This window comes from Schistocerca serialis, chromosome 10 (assembly GCF_023864345.2).
Source record: "Schistocerca serialis cubense isolate TAMUIC-IGC-003099 chromosome 10, iqSchSeri2.2, whole genome shotgun sequence".
Lineage (NCBI taxonomy): Eukaryota > Metazoa > Arthropoda > Insecta > Orthoptera > Acrididae > Schistocerca > Schistocerca serialis.
Window position 1 is genome coordinate 96985501 of NC_064647.1, and position 19020 is coordinate 97004520.

The 19020-nt window shown below is 38.0% G+C and overlaps 1 protein-coding gene across 1 annotated transcript in view; it reads left to right on the plus strand.

Moving 5' to 3' along the window:
• Positions 1 to 1630: 1630 nt before the first annotated feature.
• Positions 1631 to 19020, plus strand: part of LOC126424777 (speckle-type POZ protein-like) — a 36935-nt gene continuing 19545 nt past the window's right edge. The window contains exons 1-2 of the mRNA XM_050087537.1: positions 1631 to 1695; positions 8895 to 8984. Coding sequence (XP_049943494.1) covers positions 8945 to 8984 — 40 coding nt within the window. The 5' untranslated portion in view covers positions 1631 to 1695; positions 8895 to 8944. The remainder of the gene's footprint in view (positions 1696 to 8894; positions 8985 to 19020) is intronic.

A 19020-nucleotide genomic window follows, 5' to 3' on the forward strand; every position in this document is an offset into this window, starting at 1 on the left:
TTACTTTAAACAACAGATGAACAATACACTACAAACCTGTCATATGAACTTCTTTCCCACTTAAAACCACGTTTTCTGTGCTAAATCCCTCCTGCAGTAGCTTGGCGGCTTGAAATTACATAAAATAAGGTGTTTTTCCACTTCCCGTACAAACGTTATATTAGCAACCTGTCATTCATTTTCATAATAAATGAATACGCATAATAAATGAATGCGAAGGACCAGCTAACGTCGGCAACGGGTAGCATTTGAGTTGCTCTGTGTGTGGAGGGCCGTAGGCAAAGAACTGTGCAATAAAATAATCCTGCTCACCTAAAACATATGCGGAAAGTGTGTTGACTCAAGGATTCAAGTTCATCCTTCTGTACAAAACGTACATACCACAGATAATGGAAGATTGTTGAATGATTTACTTTCGCAATATTCATGTTCTGAGATTGTATACTCATTTTGAAATCTAACAGTAATTTAATAGACATAAAATATGAATAGGACATTGTTTAGTTTTATGATTGTAAGAATGTCCATAATTACTGGCATTTGCACAAGAATAATACACAGAAATGTTATTTTACTTAAACGTGCTTGAAGGTACCACAAATAAGATATATGCTATGTACTTATTTGAGGTAGGCCACAAATTATTCTTTTAAAATTTTCATCATATTAATTCATTTTTGCGAGAGAGATTATTCTGCTCTGTGCTAGTTGATATGTTGGAATAGCTTTCTTTATGTTGTGAACTACAGCTCCAGAAAATAAGAGCTATTGATGTGCATCAAACGTTTTGACCATTAATACTAATTTTAAGCGTCTGTTTGTTTTCTAGTGTTGTCAAAAGATGTTCCCCTAAGAAAATCAAGCTTTTTCTGCAGCCAAATTGTCGCCTGAAGCCGAGATATGGTCATTTGAATCACGCGATAAGGTCTTACAGAAGAAGAACTACATAGATGAAGAATATTTTAGTACTAAACAGTGTATCCAATGTACCCCAAACATATGGTTCTCACGACAACTTATGCGACAATAAGTTATATCAAGGTGGGGACCTGGTTTTACAAGTGAAGCAATATATATGTCCAGAAAATTGCATTGATTTAATGGTTAATGAAGTTGTAAGTAACTGTTTAAAAAATTGTTTTGCTATTGCGTGCTCACATCAGACATTACGGAACACTTGATAATCACTTGGTATTGGGTATGAGAATTTTGAAACTCTGTTTCTCACAGAAACATTTGTGAATGCAAATACAGATCTGTATAATGAATTTCTTTTCTACTAGTTTGTTTTAGCTGTAGCACCATTCCCAGGTAAACATCTAGTGGGAATAGATACCAATATTGCACCGGTGAGTAAACTGTCGCGCTTCTGTTTGTTCTTAGATCGCTATAATCAGCTAAGTTTTGTTTGTGTAGAATATTTTCGTGAAATACGTTTGACACCTGGAATAATAGTTTATTCACTTTGATGCTTTATGGCACTGTAAAAACATATTTTGGCTCGATTAAAACCGAACTCAAATGCAATATAGGGGGAAATTGTGCCGCAGAGTTGGCCACTCTGGAGGAGCCAGTCATTGGCTGATAGCGTAGCGAGTGACGTTGGCTGACACGTAATTGGGGAGTTCGCACAATTGTCGTCGCAACGTAAGCTGGTAAGTGGATACGAACTGCAAAGCCGCCCAAATTTTCACAGTAAGTAATGGAATGCATTAAAACTCTTAAGTGTTATTCCTGTAGTTGCATCAAAATAAAAACTAATTAAATAAAGAGTCCGGCTTTTTTCAGGTACACAGTTATTGTTTTGCTTCGATATCAAAAGACATTTCATTAGAGTTGCGGCACCGTCGTTGGTTTTTCTTCCTTAAATTGTTCCTGAAATATATACATGTGAAATCATCCAGAGGGCTAAATTAGTACGGCATGTCGGGTTACAACTATTAAAAATTTATGTTCTGTTAAAATCGTGGCATATGCTCCATTTAGGTTTACCATTTCTGTAGTGACTTGTCCAGAGCTGATTTTTGGTTTTTATTTGCTTACCACTGTTTTTTAGAATGACCTGTGAACACCGGTGAAAGATTTGTGAAATTTGGAGCACAATTTGGTGTAGTTTCGTTATTTTTATGTCATCTTACGTATTTGGATAGCTTTTGCTTGTTTCCTCCCGTGCTTTGTTATATTCTGTGCCTTGTTGTTGTTCAGTAAGTAAGTAAGGGGGGAGGGGACTACCGTTCGATCATAGATAGCTTTTTCGCCCTTATGACATCCTTTTGGATATGGTAATTTTGACCACTTGTTTAAAAGTGGTAAAGTCGGTCACTATCTTTCTAGCTGGAGGGTTGTTGCTATGCTGCTAGAATGGAGATTATTTTAATGGGGTGGGCTCTAGATGATGAATGTTAGCTGTCACCCATCAGTGCTTTTGTTGCAAGTCTACCTGTGTTGTCCTGAACATACTGAATCACAGGCATTGCAGGTTAGCTGATATATTCCTGCTTTCTTGAATTTACCTTAGTGGTTTTGGGTATTTTTAATATTTTCTGCACTTTGTTGTTAGTTATATATGCCACAAGTATTCCTTGTTTTCTTATGTTTCCTTTCATGTGTGTTATTTTGTAGACAGATGTCACTGTCTGCCATGTTTTCCTGTTTGTTGTTTTCTTCATCATGTGTGTTCATGTATTTTCTGTTGTGTGATTGTTAACTCTCCATTCAGTGTTGGTTTGGTTCAATTTTTCTACTGTGTTTATTTTGTAACATTTCTGTGTTTATTTTGTAACATTTCTGTGTTTATTTTGTAACATTTCTGTGTTTATTTTGTAACATTTCTGTGTTTATTTTGTAACATTTCTGTGTTTATTTTGTAACATTGTCCGTGGTCATCTGTCTGAATGTGAATAACAAAATAACATACAGAATAGAAAACAGTAAGGGGAAACAAGGAATGTATGTGGCATATAGAACTGACAATACACTGCAGAAAAGATTAAAAATACTCAAAAATAGCCTATACTCATGTTAAAATAACTTTGTGGTCAACTTCTCAGAGTGGAGTGGAAGGGGCTAGCTACATGCCAGTCGGAGTTCTTTCTTTGAGCATCATGCAGCACAATGTGTTTCTGTTTTGTATGTACATGCAGAGCCTGGTCAAGCCCCCCCCCCCCCCCCCCTCCACCTTTACACATGAGTGTGAGAGACAATGAAAACACATTGGAATGAAAACAAATTTCGAGACCACTAATCCGAATCAAAACAGTGAAACAAATGTTTGTCAGGCGTACGTCAGAAACGTAAATAATGCAGCGAAACGTAAGAACAAGCCGCAGCAGCTTATCAAGATCCAGAATTCTGCAATGAGCAGGAAAAGTCATAAGTAAATGCTGTTAACATCCCAGTACACAGCCTAATCCATAAATACCAAACCAAATCAAATAGTTCTTCATACCAAAGCCTCACAAATCTTTTACCAATTTCTATACGTTATTCTTAATACTAAACAACAAAGACACAATTAGCAAGCAAATATAAACCTGCCATATCCCAGGTCAGGTCCAATACAGCAATAGTAAGTGTGAATGGGCCATATGCAATGATTTTAACAGTAGGTTGTATCTGAAACAAAAATTAAGTTCGGACGATGCCCTAAGAACATTCTGTCATGATTTATTAATTTAAACATATGGCTGGTTCTGTTGGCAACCATACAAAATAAAAAGGATAAAGTACACATGTAGTTTAAATCGCTAAATCTGAAGTAATATATTCCTACGTGACTTAAAATGTGCCTGTATGTATTTCAGAAACAGTCAAAGGGAAATAACCAGTGGAAGTGCCACAGTTGTGTTGAAACATATTTGTGTATTAAAACAAATGAGCAACTGTGTTCATGCCAAAAAGGCAGATTCTCTTTAATTTATAATTAACAGATTTCATTTTTTTATGCAACTCAATTTATAACTATTATTCACGGCTGAGCATTAAAATCTTTTTATGTACCTTCTTCTCAAATAGCCAGTAACTTTCACTAGGCTATGGAAATAAATTTGTAGCTTCCATGTTCCACATGTGAAGATTGAAGCCTGAAAAGGTTCTAAAACCAGTTGATGGATTAAACAAAATTTTAAAAAATTGACTTGTTGCAATTTTCTGTATTTATACTAAATATGCAGACATGGGTTCTAAGAAATACTCGTTTATAATGGATAAGCTGAATCTGATAGAAATTGTAATTTTGTAAAGAGCACATTATGTGTTTCTGGACATGTAAACCAAGTTGGCAGCCTTTGCACCGCTTTTAAATCTCGTCAAGAACTGACTGAATAAGTATGCAGCTCTTTGACAGTGCTTCTGTATCGATAACTGCATCAACTGAGGTTATTGTTAATGTTGTTTGCCAATGAATTATTATGCAACATAATACAGTAAAGATTCCAACACACTTCTATGGGGCATACCTGTGGTAACTTCTACAACTGTCAGTGATTTTTCCCTCTAAGATAGCATGCTGCATCCTTTGTTCCAGTAAATCCTCAACCCAGTGACAAATTATGTTTGGTACTCTGTATTCTCTGACTTCTTTTAATAATTATTTTGTGTGGTACAGAGTACAAGGCTTTTCACAGGCCAAGAAATAGTTCTGCTTGCTGTTTGCTTTCACCAATGTCTTTGTGAGAAAAGTGCACATTGCTTTACATGTGTCGCATGTGTATGGAATTTTTTTTTTTTTTTGGTGGCATGTTGGAGGTCAGTTATTTCGAGCTCATTATGTTTGAGCTCAGGATATTTTCTAAGATCAACAATGGGTGGATTCAAGGATATTGGACAGTATGGTTTTGTGAAAAGCTCCTGCCACTCTTTTTGTAGAGAATGGACTTAACGCATTGTGTCCAAACACAAAGAGAATTGCCTAAAGATGGAAGTAGCTGCCTGAATGCTATGGCCTGAATACAGAGTAATGTCTATCAAATATTGACTGTTAATGAATAAACTTACAGATAATTAAAACACGAGGTTCTTCAGGGTAAATAAGATTGTTTCCTTCATTGAATTTGCTAATGTATGTAGCAAATTTTATTGTGATCACTGACTATTACATTCAGAGTAAGAACATTTTGGTTTCCTTTGTTTACACAATTGTTAGCTTCTATGGACATTCACAGGAGCACAACTATTATGGAGTGATCCCTCAGTGTGTCTTTTTATTTTATTTAATTAATTAATTTATTTATTTTTGCATACAAAACCATTACTGTGGTGAATGTATATTTTGATGACTTCATGTTGTCTCAGACACATTTTGTAATTAGACTTCATGGAAACTTGATTTTTTTTTAACATTGTAGGATTTAAAACACTTGGACAACTAAAATACAGCAAAATTTATGGTATATTTTTATTTCACGCATTATTAAATTGGTAGTAGATTGTTACCTCTCCACTTGTTCAGATTATCATAAGTGAGAGAATATTACAGGTTCCCTATGAAAGTATATTGGGGAAGGCATTTCATTTATGAGAAATTGTTGGTGAAATCAGCTTTGAGTTTCCTGCACTTCATTCCAATGTAGAGTGACTACTGTGTTGCACTCTGTACTTTTATGAAAGGAAAAATTTGGCAACAATTTAAATAAAAAGATCAAGAGGAAAGTAGTTATATATTCTCATGAGGCTCTGAATCATATTTCACCCAGACCTTCCTAGAACATTCCAAAGAAAGTGCAACACCACACAGTTGATGCATATCTTGTTTTCCTCCAAATAGAAAGCCTACACATGAAAAGGTCTCTTGCGAGACTCTTCGTGAAGATAAGTCTCATCGTGACTTTTGTCTTTGGCTAAGCTTGATGTAACACAAGAATTCACACCACAAGCAACATCAACAAATGTGGAGAAAATGGCCCAAGGCTGTCTTTCATTTTTTCCCTGTTCACTCACAGATAAAGCAAGGGGAACATGACTGACTGTATGCCTCTATACAAAATTGTCTTATTTTCATGCTCTTTATGTGAAATGTATATTGGCAGCAGTAGAATCATTCAGTAGTCAGCTTCAAATGCTGGTTCTCTAAATTTTCTCAGAAGTGTTTCTCGAACAGAGTATCGTCTTCCCTCCAGGGACTCCCATTTCAGTTCCTGAAGCATCTACTAGTAAAAAATCTAGCAGCCTGCTTATGAAGTTGTACGGTGTCTTCCTTTAATATGACCTGGTGTGGATCCCAAACACTCGCGCAATACTCAAGAATGCATCACACTACTATTGTCCTTGGTCTTCTTTACAGATGAATCACATTTTCCTAAAATTCTGCCTGTAAACTGAAGTCAACGACTCGCCTTCCCTACTAGCATTTCTATGTGCTCGCTCCATTTCATATCTCTTTGCGTAATTATGTATAGGTATTTATTCAATGTGGTAGTCAAGCAGCATGTTACTAATGCTGTATTTGAATTTGTTTTTGCTACTCATTTGCATTAACTTACATTTTTCTACATATAGAGCTACCTGCCATTCATAACACCAACTAGAAAGTTTGTCTAAGTCATCTTGTATCCTCCTACAGTCGCTCAACGACACCTTCTCGTACACTGCAGAATCATCAGCAAACAGTGGCAGACTGCTGCTCACTGTGTCCACCAGATCATCTGTGTATATAACAGCGGCCGTACCACACTTCCCTGGCCTACTCCTTACTATATCTGTGTCTCTGATTAACACTCGCTGTCGAGGACAATGTACTGAGTTCTGTTACTGAAGAAGTCTTCGAGCCACTTTGTTAACAGTCTGCAGCAGGACACAATGTCAAATGCTTTTCGGAACTCGAGGAATATGGAATCTGCCTGTTGCCCTTCAGCCATAGTTTTACTGAGTAGTACCAACTGTCACCTGTAACATTTCTCTGCATATTTTCAGTGGCTTTCACCAGCTGAAGGACAGCCTGTGTGGGAGTGCTGATCTTCTACACCATTTGAAAGGGTTCGACCGTCTCTGCCTTTTCCATAATAAATGTAAGAGTAATACAAGGAAGTCATATGTTGTTCAGTCAAGCACCGAATATTTAAGCCATATTGTGCCATTTTGGTTGGCATATACCTTCCGTACCCAAACCTTCCGTGGCAGGGTACAAACATTTCAGTGACACACACTATTGGAGTTGCAGAAGATAGTGGTTGACAGTTCTCAATGAAATGCAGAAATATTTGTGAAATTGCTGGAGACTTGCCTACTTTCTTCCCTTCCTACCAATCACCTGCAATTTTTAATTGTAAAGCAGATAATAAAAATAAACTTACTTTACTAACATTTCACCTGAAATCATCTCTTCCCACTCCCATTTGTTACAAACAAGCTGTAAACAAATTTGTTCCCTGATGTAAAAATGGCTGAATACACTAATAGTCCAGTTAGTGCCTTCAGTTCAGTGATATCACAATCTTGTAGATAGGATAAGTGATCGTTAACATACTGTGCTTTAAATCTAGATAGTTTCAGATTTGCTCAGTGATTTCGTCTAGAATATCTGGGGTAAAGAAGGGATTCCATAGATCCAAAACAGCGGAGTTCCCTTGAAGACTTCTCGCCATCTGTTGCAGTCCAGGCAACAGCAGAAACATGTTATATAGCCTTTAATTACATTACCTGGTGGTTGCTGTTTTCTCCATTGAAAACATCTATTCTTACTGAAGATGTGAGCTTCTCCATCATCAGCTGTCATGTCATAAGCACTTTATTTCCAGTTTCGATTTTGTTTGATCACTAAATATCTCAAAATCAAGGTCACATCGCTGTTGTTGAAGTCTTCATGTCTGAGTATTCACTGAGGTGTTCTTGAGCATCCACATTGGTCTCACATAAAACATATTGCATAGTATGTCCAGTTTTCCTTACCCCTGCCATGGACAAAAGGTAACATTCAACCAAACATGGTGTGTGCAAACACTAGGGTTTATCTTTGAGACCTCTCAAGTCCATGGAAAAGGGCAACAACAGTGCATCGTAGAGGTGTGTGAAATATCAGAATACAAAATGTGTTATGGGTCCAACTGATAGTTTATAGTTGTTATGGATTAAGTATGAATTATTAATAAATTTTTGGTTTTGTTTGATTGTCCACTATATCTTTTACATCTAGAATGAATGAAAGGTTTAAGTCTCTGGCTGCAACTGACAAATTGTACATCAGTACTGAAGTATTGATATTAACCATAGTTTTTCCAGTACTGTGTTCTCACTTGGAGATTATGCACTTATTGAATTGACATGTTTCACACCTAAAGATGGGAATATAGTTCTCAAAGATTGTTGTGAGTCCTCAGTAAATTGTGACCATTAGTTGGTGCTTTGATTTTTTTTTTTTTCAATAAAGATAATTGTGGCCAACATTCTATTAGTTTTATTTTGCTGGTGACAAAAATGAATCAGTGGTTGTAATTTAGCCTTGATTCCCAATGTCTAAATAATTATGTACAAAAAAATTAATTTCAGCATGGATATCTCTATATTGTACTTCCTTCAAGCTCAGAAGAGATTATATTGTACTTCCTTCAAGCTCAGAAGAGATCCTTTAGTTTTGGTTGGTTGTTCATATTATTTATTGCCACTAGTAGAAGTCAACTCTGTAGCTTTACCTGTTATAATGGTTTATAGAAACTTCTATTTTATCAGATATCTTTTTTTTTACTTAATCGTCAGTATTAAGTTTTATGCTTCTTTTTGATTCGTATTTTTTACTAATGTCTCCATAAATGTCAAAATCTGTGGATTGTTTAATGTGGAAAATTCAAATATGATACATGTTTTGGAATTCTTTAACACTGCATCTGAAATTAATCTGTCTTTCACAGTGCCATTGTTTGTTTTATCTTTGATTTGTTTATTAACTTATCTTTTTGTTACAGGAGAAAGGGTTATTTTGCTTTATACCCCTCCTGAGCTCTGTGGTGAAAGCATGAACTTCAGTTCAAACACTTATCGTACTTTATCTATAGGTACTAAACTTACACTATTTAGTGTGCAGTATACGCCAGTAAACCTTTTAAAATGGACTTTCGTGAACTTTTAAAATTTGGTCAGCGAATTGGCTGTTCAAAGAAATTTGTGCTTGCATCCGGTAGTTGTTAACTACAGTCTCTGATACCTGTCAGTAATCCTCAGGTGAAGCCATTGAATACTGAAACTTCCTGGTAGCTTAAAACTGTGTGCCCGACCGAGACTCGAACTCGGGACCTTTGCCTTTTGCGGGCAAGTGGTCTACCAGCTGAGCTACCGAAGCACGACTCACGCCCGGTACTCACAGCTTTACTTCTGCCAGTATCTCGTCTCCTACCTTCCAAACTTTACAGAAGCTCTCCTGCGAACCTTGCAGATCTAGCACTCCTGAAAGAAAGGATATTGCGGAGACATGGCTTAGCCACAGCCTGGGGGATGTTTCCAGAATGAGATTTTCACTCTGCAGCGGAGTGTGCGCTGATATGAAACTTCCTGGCAGATTAAAACGGTGTGCCTGACCGAGACTCGAACTCGGGACCTCTGCCTTTTGCGGGCAAGTGCTCTAGCAACTGAGCTACCGAAGCACGTCTCACGCCTGGTACTCACAGCTTTACTTCTGCCAGTATCTCGAAAGGTTCGCAGGAGAGCTTCTGTAAAGTTTGGAAGGTAGGAGATGAGATACTGGCAGAAGTAAAGCTGTGAGTATCGGGCGTGAGTCGTGCTTCGGTAGCTCAGTTGGTAGAGCACTTGCCCACGAAAGGCAAAGGTCCCGAGTTCGAGTCTCGGTCGGGCACACAGTTTCAATCTGCCAGGAAGTTTCATATCGGCACACACTCCGCTGCAGAGTGAAAATCCCATTGAATACTGTCAGAAACATCACCAAGTTCACATGTTATTAGTGCTGTTAGTATTCCATGCATTGCATCAAGATTGTGGTGATGTATGAGCAAATTACCCAACTGACAGCACCCTCACTGATGAAATTACAGAACTCAGGTTATCGTATTGTGACAGCCATCAGCATCATCTGAAGTCTTGGATTGGGGGAAATTGTGGAGATCCAATCAGTAGCCACTGTGATGGTTCATCCGATATTCTCCAAAGCATATTGCTGTGGACTCTCTAATAATGGAATCCCAAAAACACGTAGTTGCGGCTAAGATTGTTTTATCACACTTCATTGACTGTCTGGTAGGTTTAGACTCTTTGGCATTAGCAGATCCGCTAGGTTGCAAAGGCGAGTGGAACATTGATGTTCTGTGCAGTGTTCTTTCACTGTGCATATAATCTGTCCTATGTAGGATACACCACAGTGGCAAGGTATTTTGTATGTTCCCTCCTTCTGAAATAACAAATCGCTGATCCCAGATATTTTATAGTCTTAGATGGTGGGCGGTAAACCACTTTTACCTGAAATTTACATAGGATTCTTGCTATCTTAAGTGAAACATTGCAACCAAAGGGAAGAAAAGGTAGAGATATTGCTGGCATGCTTTCCTCTTTATGCACTTAATGGTTCTAGGTTTTAACTAATAGTGCCCTATTAGAAAATACAAACTAGTAATGTTGGGTCTCTGATCAACTGAATGTCCCAGAGAACCATTATTCATCCATCTAACCAAAACATTGAGGAAAGGCAGATAATCACCTTCCTCTATTTACATAGGGGACCGTATGTTATGAATGTTGTTGAGGTGAAGTAACAACTCTATTATTTTATCTTCTCTATGAGGCCATCCTATTATAGTATTGCACACACATCTCCAATGTAGGTTTATTTAAAGGCTGCTGATTCAAGTGCTATCTCCTCAAAGTCGTTCGTAGAATAGTTGGCTACTAGGGGACAGCACATTAACATTTGGAATATCAGACCAACTGTGTGACTGGATTGAAGAGTTTCTAGTGAACGGAACACAGCATGTCACTCTGAACAGAGAGAAGTCTTCAGACATAAAAGTAACTTCGGGCGTGCTCTAGGTGAGTAGTTAGGACCGTTACTTTTCACAGTACATTTATAAATGACCTAGTAGATAACATTTTAAGTTCCTCAAGGCTTTTCATGGATAGTGATGCTGTTGTATACACTGAAGTAGTTACTCTAGAAAATTGTGGTGAAATGCAGGAAGGCTTCCAGACGATCAACTTTTGGTGCAGAGTGTAGCTGTTGATCCTCAACCTGAACGAATGTAATGTACTACGTTCGTCTAATCCGGCCATGACATAATTTCATCTGGCCTGCCAACAGTACTTGAATTTGCGTGATAAAATGTATTTAATCTGCTTTACTGCTGGTGTTACTAGGACTACGTGTAGCCATTAAGTTTGACATTGGAGCTTCTGCAGCAGAATCCATGTATGGTGAACCACCTGGACTCCCCTTGGAATTTTTCAAGCAACAGTGTGGCCTCCCATCACAAGAATATTCGTTCCTACCAGCAAGTCAAGAGATCAACCAATAAATTTGGCCTGTCATTGACATATGACATATGGAGTCCTAGGAAATCTTGACTTGTAGAAGCATTTTTTGAGAGATTTTCAGATCTTGACAACATTGAGAGTGAACTTCTTCTTTTCCATAACCCGTTTGATTGCAACCTTGATGATATGGCCATTGACCTACGATAGCACCTCATTGATTTGCAAACCAATGACTTTTTGAAAGGGAAGCACAAAGAAAGAAAAGTTGTTGAATTTTACTGCTGTTTATCTGATGGTGAATTTCCGAGACTGAAGAAATTTTCCGCTGGTATTACATCAGTGTTTTGAACAACTTATGTCTGTGAACAATCATTTTTAGAAATGAACTTTCTGAAGTCACTATATCGAACAAGGTTGACTACTGTACATTTGAAACCAATTGCCTTGATAGGATACAGCAATACCAAACTAACGGTATCTAGAAAGCCAAAAGTCAGTTTCACAAATATCTTGTTGCTTAATTTGTGAGATTCAGATATGTGCACCCTAGGTCGGATTGACCTATCTTTTTCCTAAATTGCGTTCTTTGATAAAATTTTTAGTAAATAAATATCTTCGTTATCCTTGTGTTTTATGCATTACCTGTCACTCGCGCATGATTTACATGGGATGCTGAACTGAAATCCTTTTTCCCTGAGATTTTGTTCTGGTGTTTAAGTATTGTAGAGAATGATGATGCGGCCCGCGCATGCCCTTTTTTTTCTTTTTCCAGTTATCCGACCTCTCGTGCAAAATGCTTGGTGGTCTCTGGTCTAAATCATATGCAGGAGCACTAATGTAGCTTATTATTACGTAAAAGATAGACCTTTATGAATTCTAGGAAGGTCATACAGTCCTGGTGGTGGTTCACAACAATGCAATCTTTAACCTTACCAGGGTATTTTGAAATAACTAGGAAGAATTCGTGAATACAGAAATTTTTCATTGTACATATCCTGTAGGGCTGTAATCAGTCTTCTTGTAGATAGAGTCACTGCTAGACCATACTTCTTATCAACATACAAACTATGGAGGCAACATCTGTGCTATCCCAAATATCTTTTGGTCCCAAACATCCAGCACTTACTGGTTTATCTCTACAGCTCTGGAAAGACAGTGACCTTCATCTGGACACCGAGCCACGTGTGCATTCCAGGAAATGAACTTGCTGACTGTGCAGCCAGATGCAACTACAGGAGGTCAACTCGATGTCGGCATTCTGGGCACCGACTTATGATCTCAACTTTGAGACAATATTTTGAGGCTCTGGCAATTGGAATGACAGGCTGCTACAACCCAAAACAAGTGTGGCACACATCTTTCCAGGCCTCTCAGAAAGATGCCATTATATTGTGCTGAATATGCATCGGCCACGTGAGACTCACCCAAGAGTTCCTTCTGCAGCGGGAGGATCCTCCTCACTGCAGCTGTGACCTCACTACCTCAGATGCTTGCAGATGACTAGACAGCCACTACCAAAGTTTCGCATTTCATGAGGGAGAGTGAATTTTACAGTAAACTATAATACTCCTCGACTTCCCGTGTGTGTGTGTGTGTGTGTGTGTGTGTGTGTGTGTGTGTGTGAGGGGGGGGGGGGGGGGTGCCACCCACACGACTGCAGGTTACTCTCTTCTCCCCCCTCACCTTGTTGTGCCTTTAGACCCTCTTGTGCAAGATGCTGCCTGGATTATCTTTATTTTCATTTACCTGTACAACTACTGTCATCTCTTTTTCAAACTCTTTCACATGCTTATGTAGTTGGAGCAGCCAAGTTCCCACTTTTTTCACTCTTTAGTTTTTACATGTTTCCCTAATGAAATGGAGGGACAGATGACCCAGTGGCTTAGTCACTTTAAATGCCTCATTATCATCTATGGAGCAACAGTAATGTTGCATTACCGTTGTTAGGTTTCAGTACTTGCATTACTGTTGTTAGGCTTCAGTACCAATACGTCAGGATATTCTTGGAGATTTCATGGTGCAACTCTTTCTGTGGAGGTTGTTACTGTTTGGGAGGCGCTTCCAAAAGGTCACCGGAAGTTTGCTTTCTTATTTCTTCTGCAGCATCCAGAGGAAGGAGTTATATGGCTTCCTCAACACTACTCACAAAACTGATTATAGTAGGTGCCCTAGGTTTAGTTGCAAAATTGAGTCATCTACATAATAGCATCAGTGTCACATTTTCCAAGCCATTTCTGAAGAATTGTACCACTTGCATCTAATGGTTGTAACACATCTTTTTTCCTGTATCATGGTATTGAGTTGACAGAGTGACTTTGGCCACGTTTGCTTGGATAAATAAGGAAGCACGTTCTCAGCAGATGTCAAAATTTGATTTATGCTGCCACGGCAGTCATTTTCCCAGTGGAGAACTTCATGACATCGTGCTGTCAGTTTCGTGAAGAAAAATATGGAGGATGCAATGCTGCATGTATTGTGCAAAGGCCTCAATTTTGTATGTGCACTTGTAGCATCAGCTTCAAAGTTTTGTGAGTGGTGTTGAAGAAGCTGAAGGTCTCCCTTTGGATGATGCAGGAGAAATGAGAAGGGAAGTGTGCCATGCTTTTTTTTTTTTTTGAGACTTTCTGCTGAGTGCAGTAACTTAACCTCTGCAGAAAGAGCTGCACTATGAAATTGCTGAGTGGATCTTGATGCAGTAGTACTGAAGGCTGAACGATAAAGCAACAGTACTGATACCTTGTAGTTTGTGCTAATTGATTCTACCTGTAAGAGGATATCTGCAAAAGAAAACTTTTGGATTTAGGAGTTCTTCATCTATGTCTGCGTCAACATATACTCCACACACTGCTGTGTGGTGCTTGGTGGAGGGTGCCCTGTACCATTACTAGTCTTCTATTTCATTTTCTGCTCACAAATGGAATGAGGGGAAAAATGACTGTCTGTATGTCTCCGTAAGAGCCCTAATTTCTGTTATCTTAACTTTGTGGTCCTTACGCAAAATGTATGTTGGCAGCAGTAGAATTGTTCTGCAGTCAGCTCCAAATGCTGGTTCTCTAAATTTTCTCAGTAGTGTTCCTCGAAAAGAACATTACCTTTTCTCCAGGAATTCCCATTTGAGTCTCCTTGGGCACAGAGCTCACATAGTTTTAGAACCAGATACTTTACCTAAGGTCCTAAAGGCAGTGTAAAGGGAATATTAATATTCCATCCAGCAGATTAAAAGGGCACTACAAGCTAAAATCTAGGAGCATGAAGTGCACAAAGAGGTGAGAATATCGGTATATTTCATTTATGATAGCAAAAGTCTTCCATAAATTTCAAGTCAAAGTGGTTTTCCATCCACCGTAGATCATATACCATCTGGGATCAGTGAAGGATAATTTGTTATTGTGCAAGTCTGGAATTCACAACACACTTTGCCAATGTAGTATGACTTGTATCGATCAGTTCACACGCAACCTGGAAGAATTCTGCACTTGCATTGTGTAACCAAGCAAGTCTACTATTTCCAAACACGGTATCTTCACCAGAGATTCAATGGAGTATGATAAAACAATGATTTTGGCCACAGCAACATCTTCCTGGGACACCACTGTTAAAGAGTACATGAAAATATGTGTGGCTGAATATATGATGAATTATGATAGTATCTGCCAAAGGTTGTATGGGATGTTAGCATCTCCATGCTTTGCTCTAATCTAAATTTACATGATGGATAGTCTGAAAATCACATTTAAGTCCTGGCAGAAGGTTCATCGAACCACCTTCACGGTAATTCTCTATTATTCCAATCTCATACAGCGCATGTAAATAATGAACACCTATATCCAGTTTTTTCATAATGTGGGGCCACAGTCATAATATATTTCTTTAAAGTCAGTACTGCCATTAGACTGTTTTTTTTATTTTCAGTGTTACATTTACACGATCATGACTTTGGCTTTAAAGTGCCATTATCAAGTGTTTTAATGTTATACAGTGAGTAAGATGACATACTGTCATATTTAAAATACACCATTAGACTCATTGTCTAAGAGTCAATATTTCTGATAAAAGCCTACTGCTTTGTTTTATCACGGAGTATACCATCTTGACTGAACAGTGAGTCTAATAGTGTATTTTAAATGCGACAGTATGGCATCTTAGGCACGGTATAACATTAAAACACTTGATAATGACACTTTAAAGCTGAAATCATGATCGTGTAAATGTAATAGTGCAAATAAAAAGCAGTCTAATGGCGCTGCTGACTTTAAAGGAACACTTGTATCTTTTAGTGTGAACTCTGATTTCCCTTATTTTATTATGGTGTTCATTTCTCCCTGTGTAGGCTGGCATCAACAATATATTTTCGCTCTTGGAGGAGAAAGTTGGTGATTGAAATTTCATGAGAATATTCCATCACAATGAAAATCCCCTTTGTTTTAATGATGTCCAACCCAAATCCAGTGTCATTTCTGTGACACTATCTCCTCTCTTTCATGATAATACAAAAACATGCTGCCCTTCTTTGAAGTTTCTCAATGTACTCTGTCAATCCTGTGTGGTAAGAATCTCACACCACGCAGCAGTACTCTAAAAGATGGCGGATAAGCATAGTGTAGGCAGTCTCTTTAGATGATCTGTTACATTTTCTAAGTGTCCTGCCAATAAAATGCAGCCTTTGGTTAGCCTTCCCCATAACATTTTCTACATGTTCCTTCCAATTTAAGTTGTTCTAATTGTAATTCCTAGGTATCTAGTTGAATTTACGGCCCTTAGATTTGACTGATTCATCGTGTAACCGAAGTTTAATGGACTTCTTTTAGCACTCACATGGATGACATCACACTGTTCATTAGTCAGGATCAAATGCCAATTTTCACACTTTACAGATATCTTTTCTAAATCATTTTGCAGTTCATTTGCTCTTCTGATGACTTTAGTAGTCTATAACTGACAATGTCATCTGCTAACAACCTAAGATGACAGCTCAGATTGTCTCCTAAATCACTTACATAGATGAGGAACAGCAAAGAGCCTATAACACTACCTTGGGAAATGGCAGAAATCATTTCTGTTGTACTCAATGACTTTCCATCAGTTACTACGAACTGTGACCTTTGACAGCAAATCATGAATCTAGTCACATAACTGAGATGATATTCCGTAAGCACACAATTTCACTACAAGCCGCTTGTGTGGTACAGTGTCAAAAGCCTTCTGGAAATCTAGAAATTCGGAATCAATTTGAAATCCCTTGTCAATAGCACTTACCACTTTGTTTGAGTAAAGAGCTACTTGTATTTCACAAGAATGATGTATTCTAAATCTGTGTTGACTTGGTGTCAATAGACCATTTTCTTCAAGGTAATTCGTAATGTTCGAACACAATATATGTTTCAAAATCCTGCTGCATATTGACATTAATGGTATGGACCTGTAATTTACAGGATACTCGTACTATCTTTCTTGAATATTGGTGTGACCTATGCAACTTTCCAGTCTTTGGATATGGATCTTTCATCAAGTGAACAGTCATATATGATTGTTAAGTATGGAGCTATTGTATCAGCATACTCTGAAAGGAACCTAACTGGACCAGAAGACTAGCTTTTGTTAAGTGTTTTAAGTTGCTTCACTACTCCGAGGATATCTACTTCTATGTTACTCATGTTGGCAGCTGTTCTTGATTCAAATACCAGAATATTTACATTGTCTTCTTTGGCGAACAAATTTCAGAAAGCTATGCTTAGTAACTCTGCTTCGGCAGCACTGTCGTCGATGGTATTTCCACTGCTATCATGCAGAGAAGGCATTGATTATGTCTGCCACTAGCCTACTTTACATACGACCAGAATCTTCTTGGATTTTCTGTCAGGTTTCGAGAAAAAGTTTTATTGTGGAAACTATTATAGGCATCTTGCATTGAAGTTCACATTAAATTTCAAGCTTCTGTTAAAGATTGCCAGTCTTGGAGATTTTGTGTCCGTTTGGATTTGGCATGTTTTTTCCGTTGTTTCTACAACAGTGTTCTGACCCATTTTGTTTACCAAGAAGGATCAGCTCTGTTGTTTATTAATTTATTTGGTATAAATCTCTCAGTTGCTGCTGATACTATTTCTTTGAATTCAGGCCACATCTGGTATACGCCTACATTGTTAATCTGGAAAGAGTGGAGAGTGTCTCTCAGGAAGACGTGGAATGAATTTTTATCTCCTTTTTTGAATAGGTATATTTTTCTTTTATTTTTGGAATTTTTGGGGGTTTCAGTATTCAGTCTCGCTACGACATCCATGTGTTCACTAATCCTAGTATCCATTTTGATGCTCAGTTATTAGCTTGGATTTATTTGTTGCTAAGAGGTCAAATGTGTTTTCACAACCGTTTACTATTTGTGTGGGATCATGAACTAACTGCTCGAAATAATTTTCACAGAATGCATTGAGCACAATTTCATATGTTTTATGCGTACCTCCGGAATGGAACATGTATTTTCACCAACATATCGAGGGTATGTTAAAGTCGCCATTAAGTACAGGTATAATTGTATGAGTCGGGTATGTGTTTGAAATCAAACTCAAGTTTTCCTTGAACCTTTCAGCAATTGCATCATCTGAATTGGGAGGTTAGTAAAAGGATCCAATTATTATTTTATTCTGGTTGCCAAGAATGACCTCTGCCCCTATTAACTCAGGAACTATTTACTTCAATTTCGCGACAAGCTAAACTACTTCTAACAACAACAAGAACACCACCACCAACTGTGTTTAGCCTATCCTTTCAGAACACCGTTAGGTTCTCCGCAAAAATTTCATCTGAACTTGTCTCTGGCTTTAACCAGCTTTCAGTGCCTATAACGATTTGAACGTCGGTGCTTTCTATTAGCGCTTGGAACTGCGGTACTTTCCCAACACAGCTACGACAATTTAGAGCTGTTATACCGATGGTTCCTGTATCTATGTTCTTCCTTCGGTCTGCATGCTTTGTGACTAATCGAAGACAATGGAGCATGTTGACGGCTGTGGTGAGTGGTAATCCTGACGGCAGCTGAGTTCTGCAGTTCCTGCGGCAAGGATGCTACCTGCTGGGCAATGTGCTCAGTCTGTTACCATGATTTTGGTGCATGCGAGTAATACTGACAGCACACTAATAAATTATGGATGATGGACATCTTCGCCAGTCTTTGATGCCTCAAATCAGGATGACTTGCAGATACCGGGTCAGAATGTTACGGAGTGTATTTATTGACTACTGGCTGCAAGTTTGCAATTTCTTTGTTCGACTGAACATTTTTTCTCTTTATATTAAAATTATGGCTTAATGAAATTTATGTACAGTGAATGTTTTACGTGAAAATGTGCTGTGTCAGTTTCTTTGTTCCTTATTGTACTGTCTCCAAAAGTGTAAAAGTCTCTTCTTTTTTTACATTCTCTCTCTCTCTCTCTCTCTCTCTCTCTCTCTCTCTCTCTCTCTCTCTCTCTCTCTCTGTGTGTGTGTGTGTGTGTGTGTGTGTGTGTGTGTGTGTGTGTGTGTGTCATTGTATTTCATTTTAACTTACATTGTTTGTTGTATGACACTTAATATTTACATTATTTCTCATATTACCATTATCCTGTATATATTTTGAATTTAAAT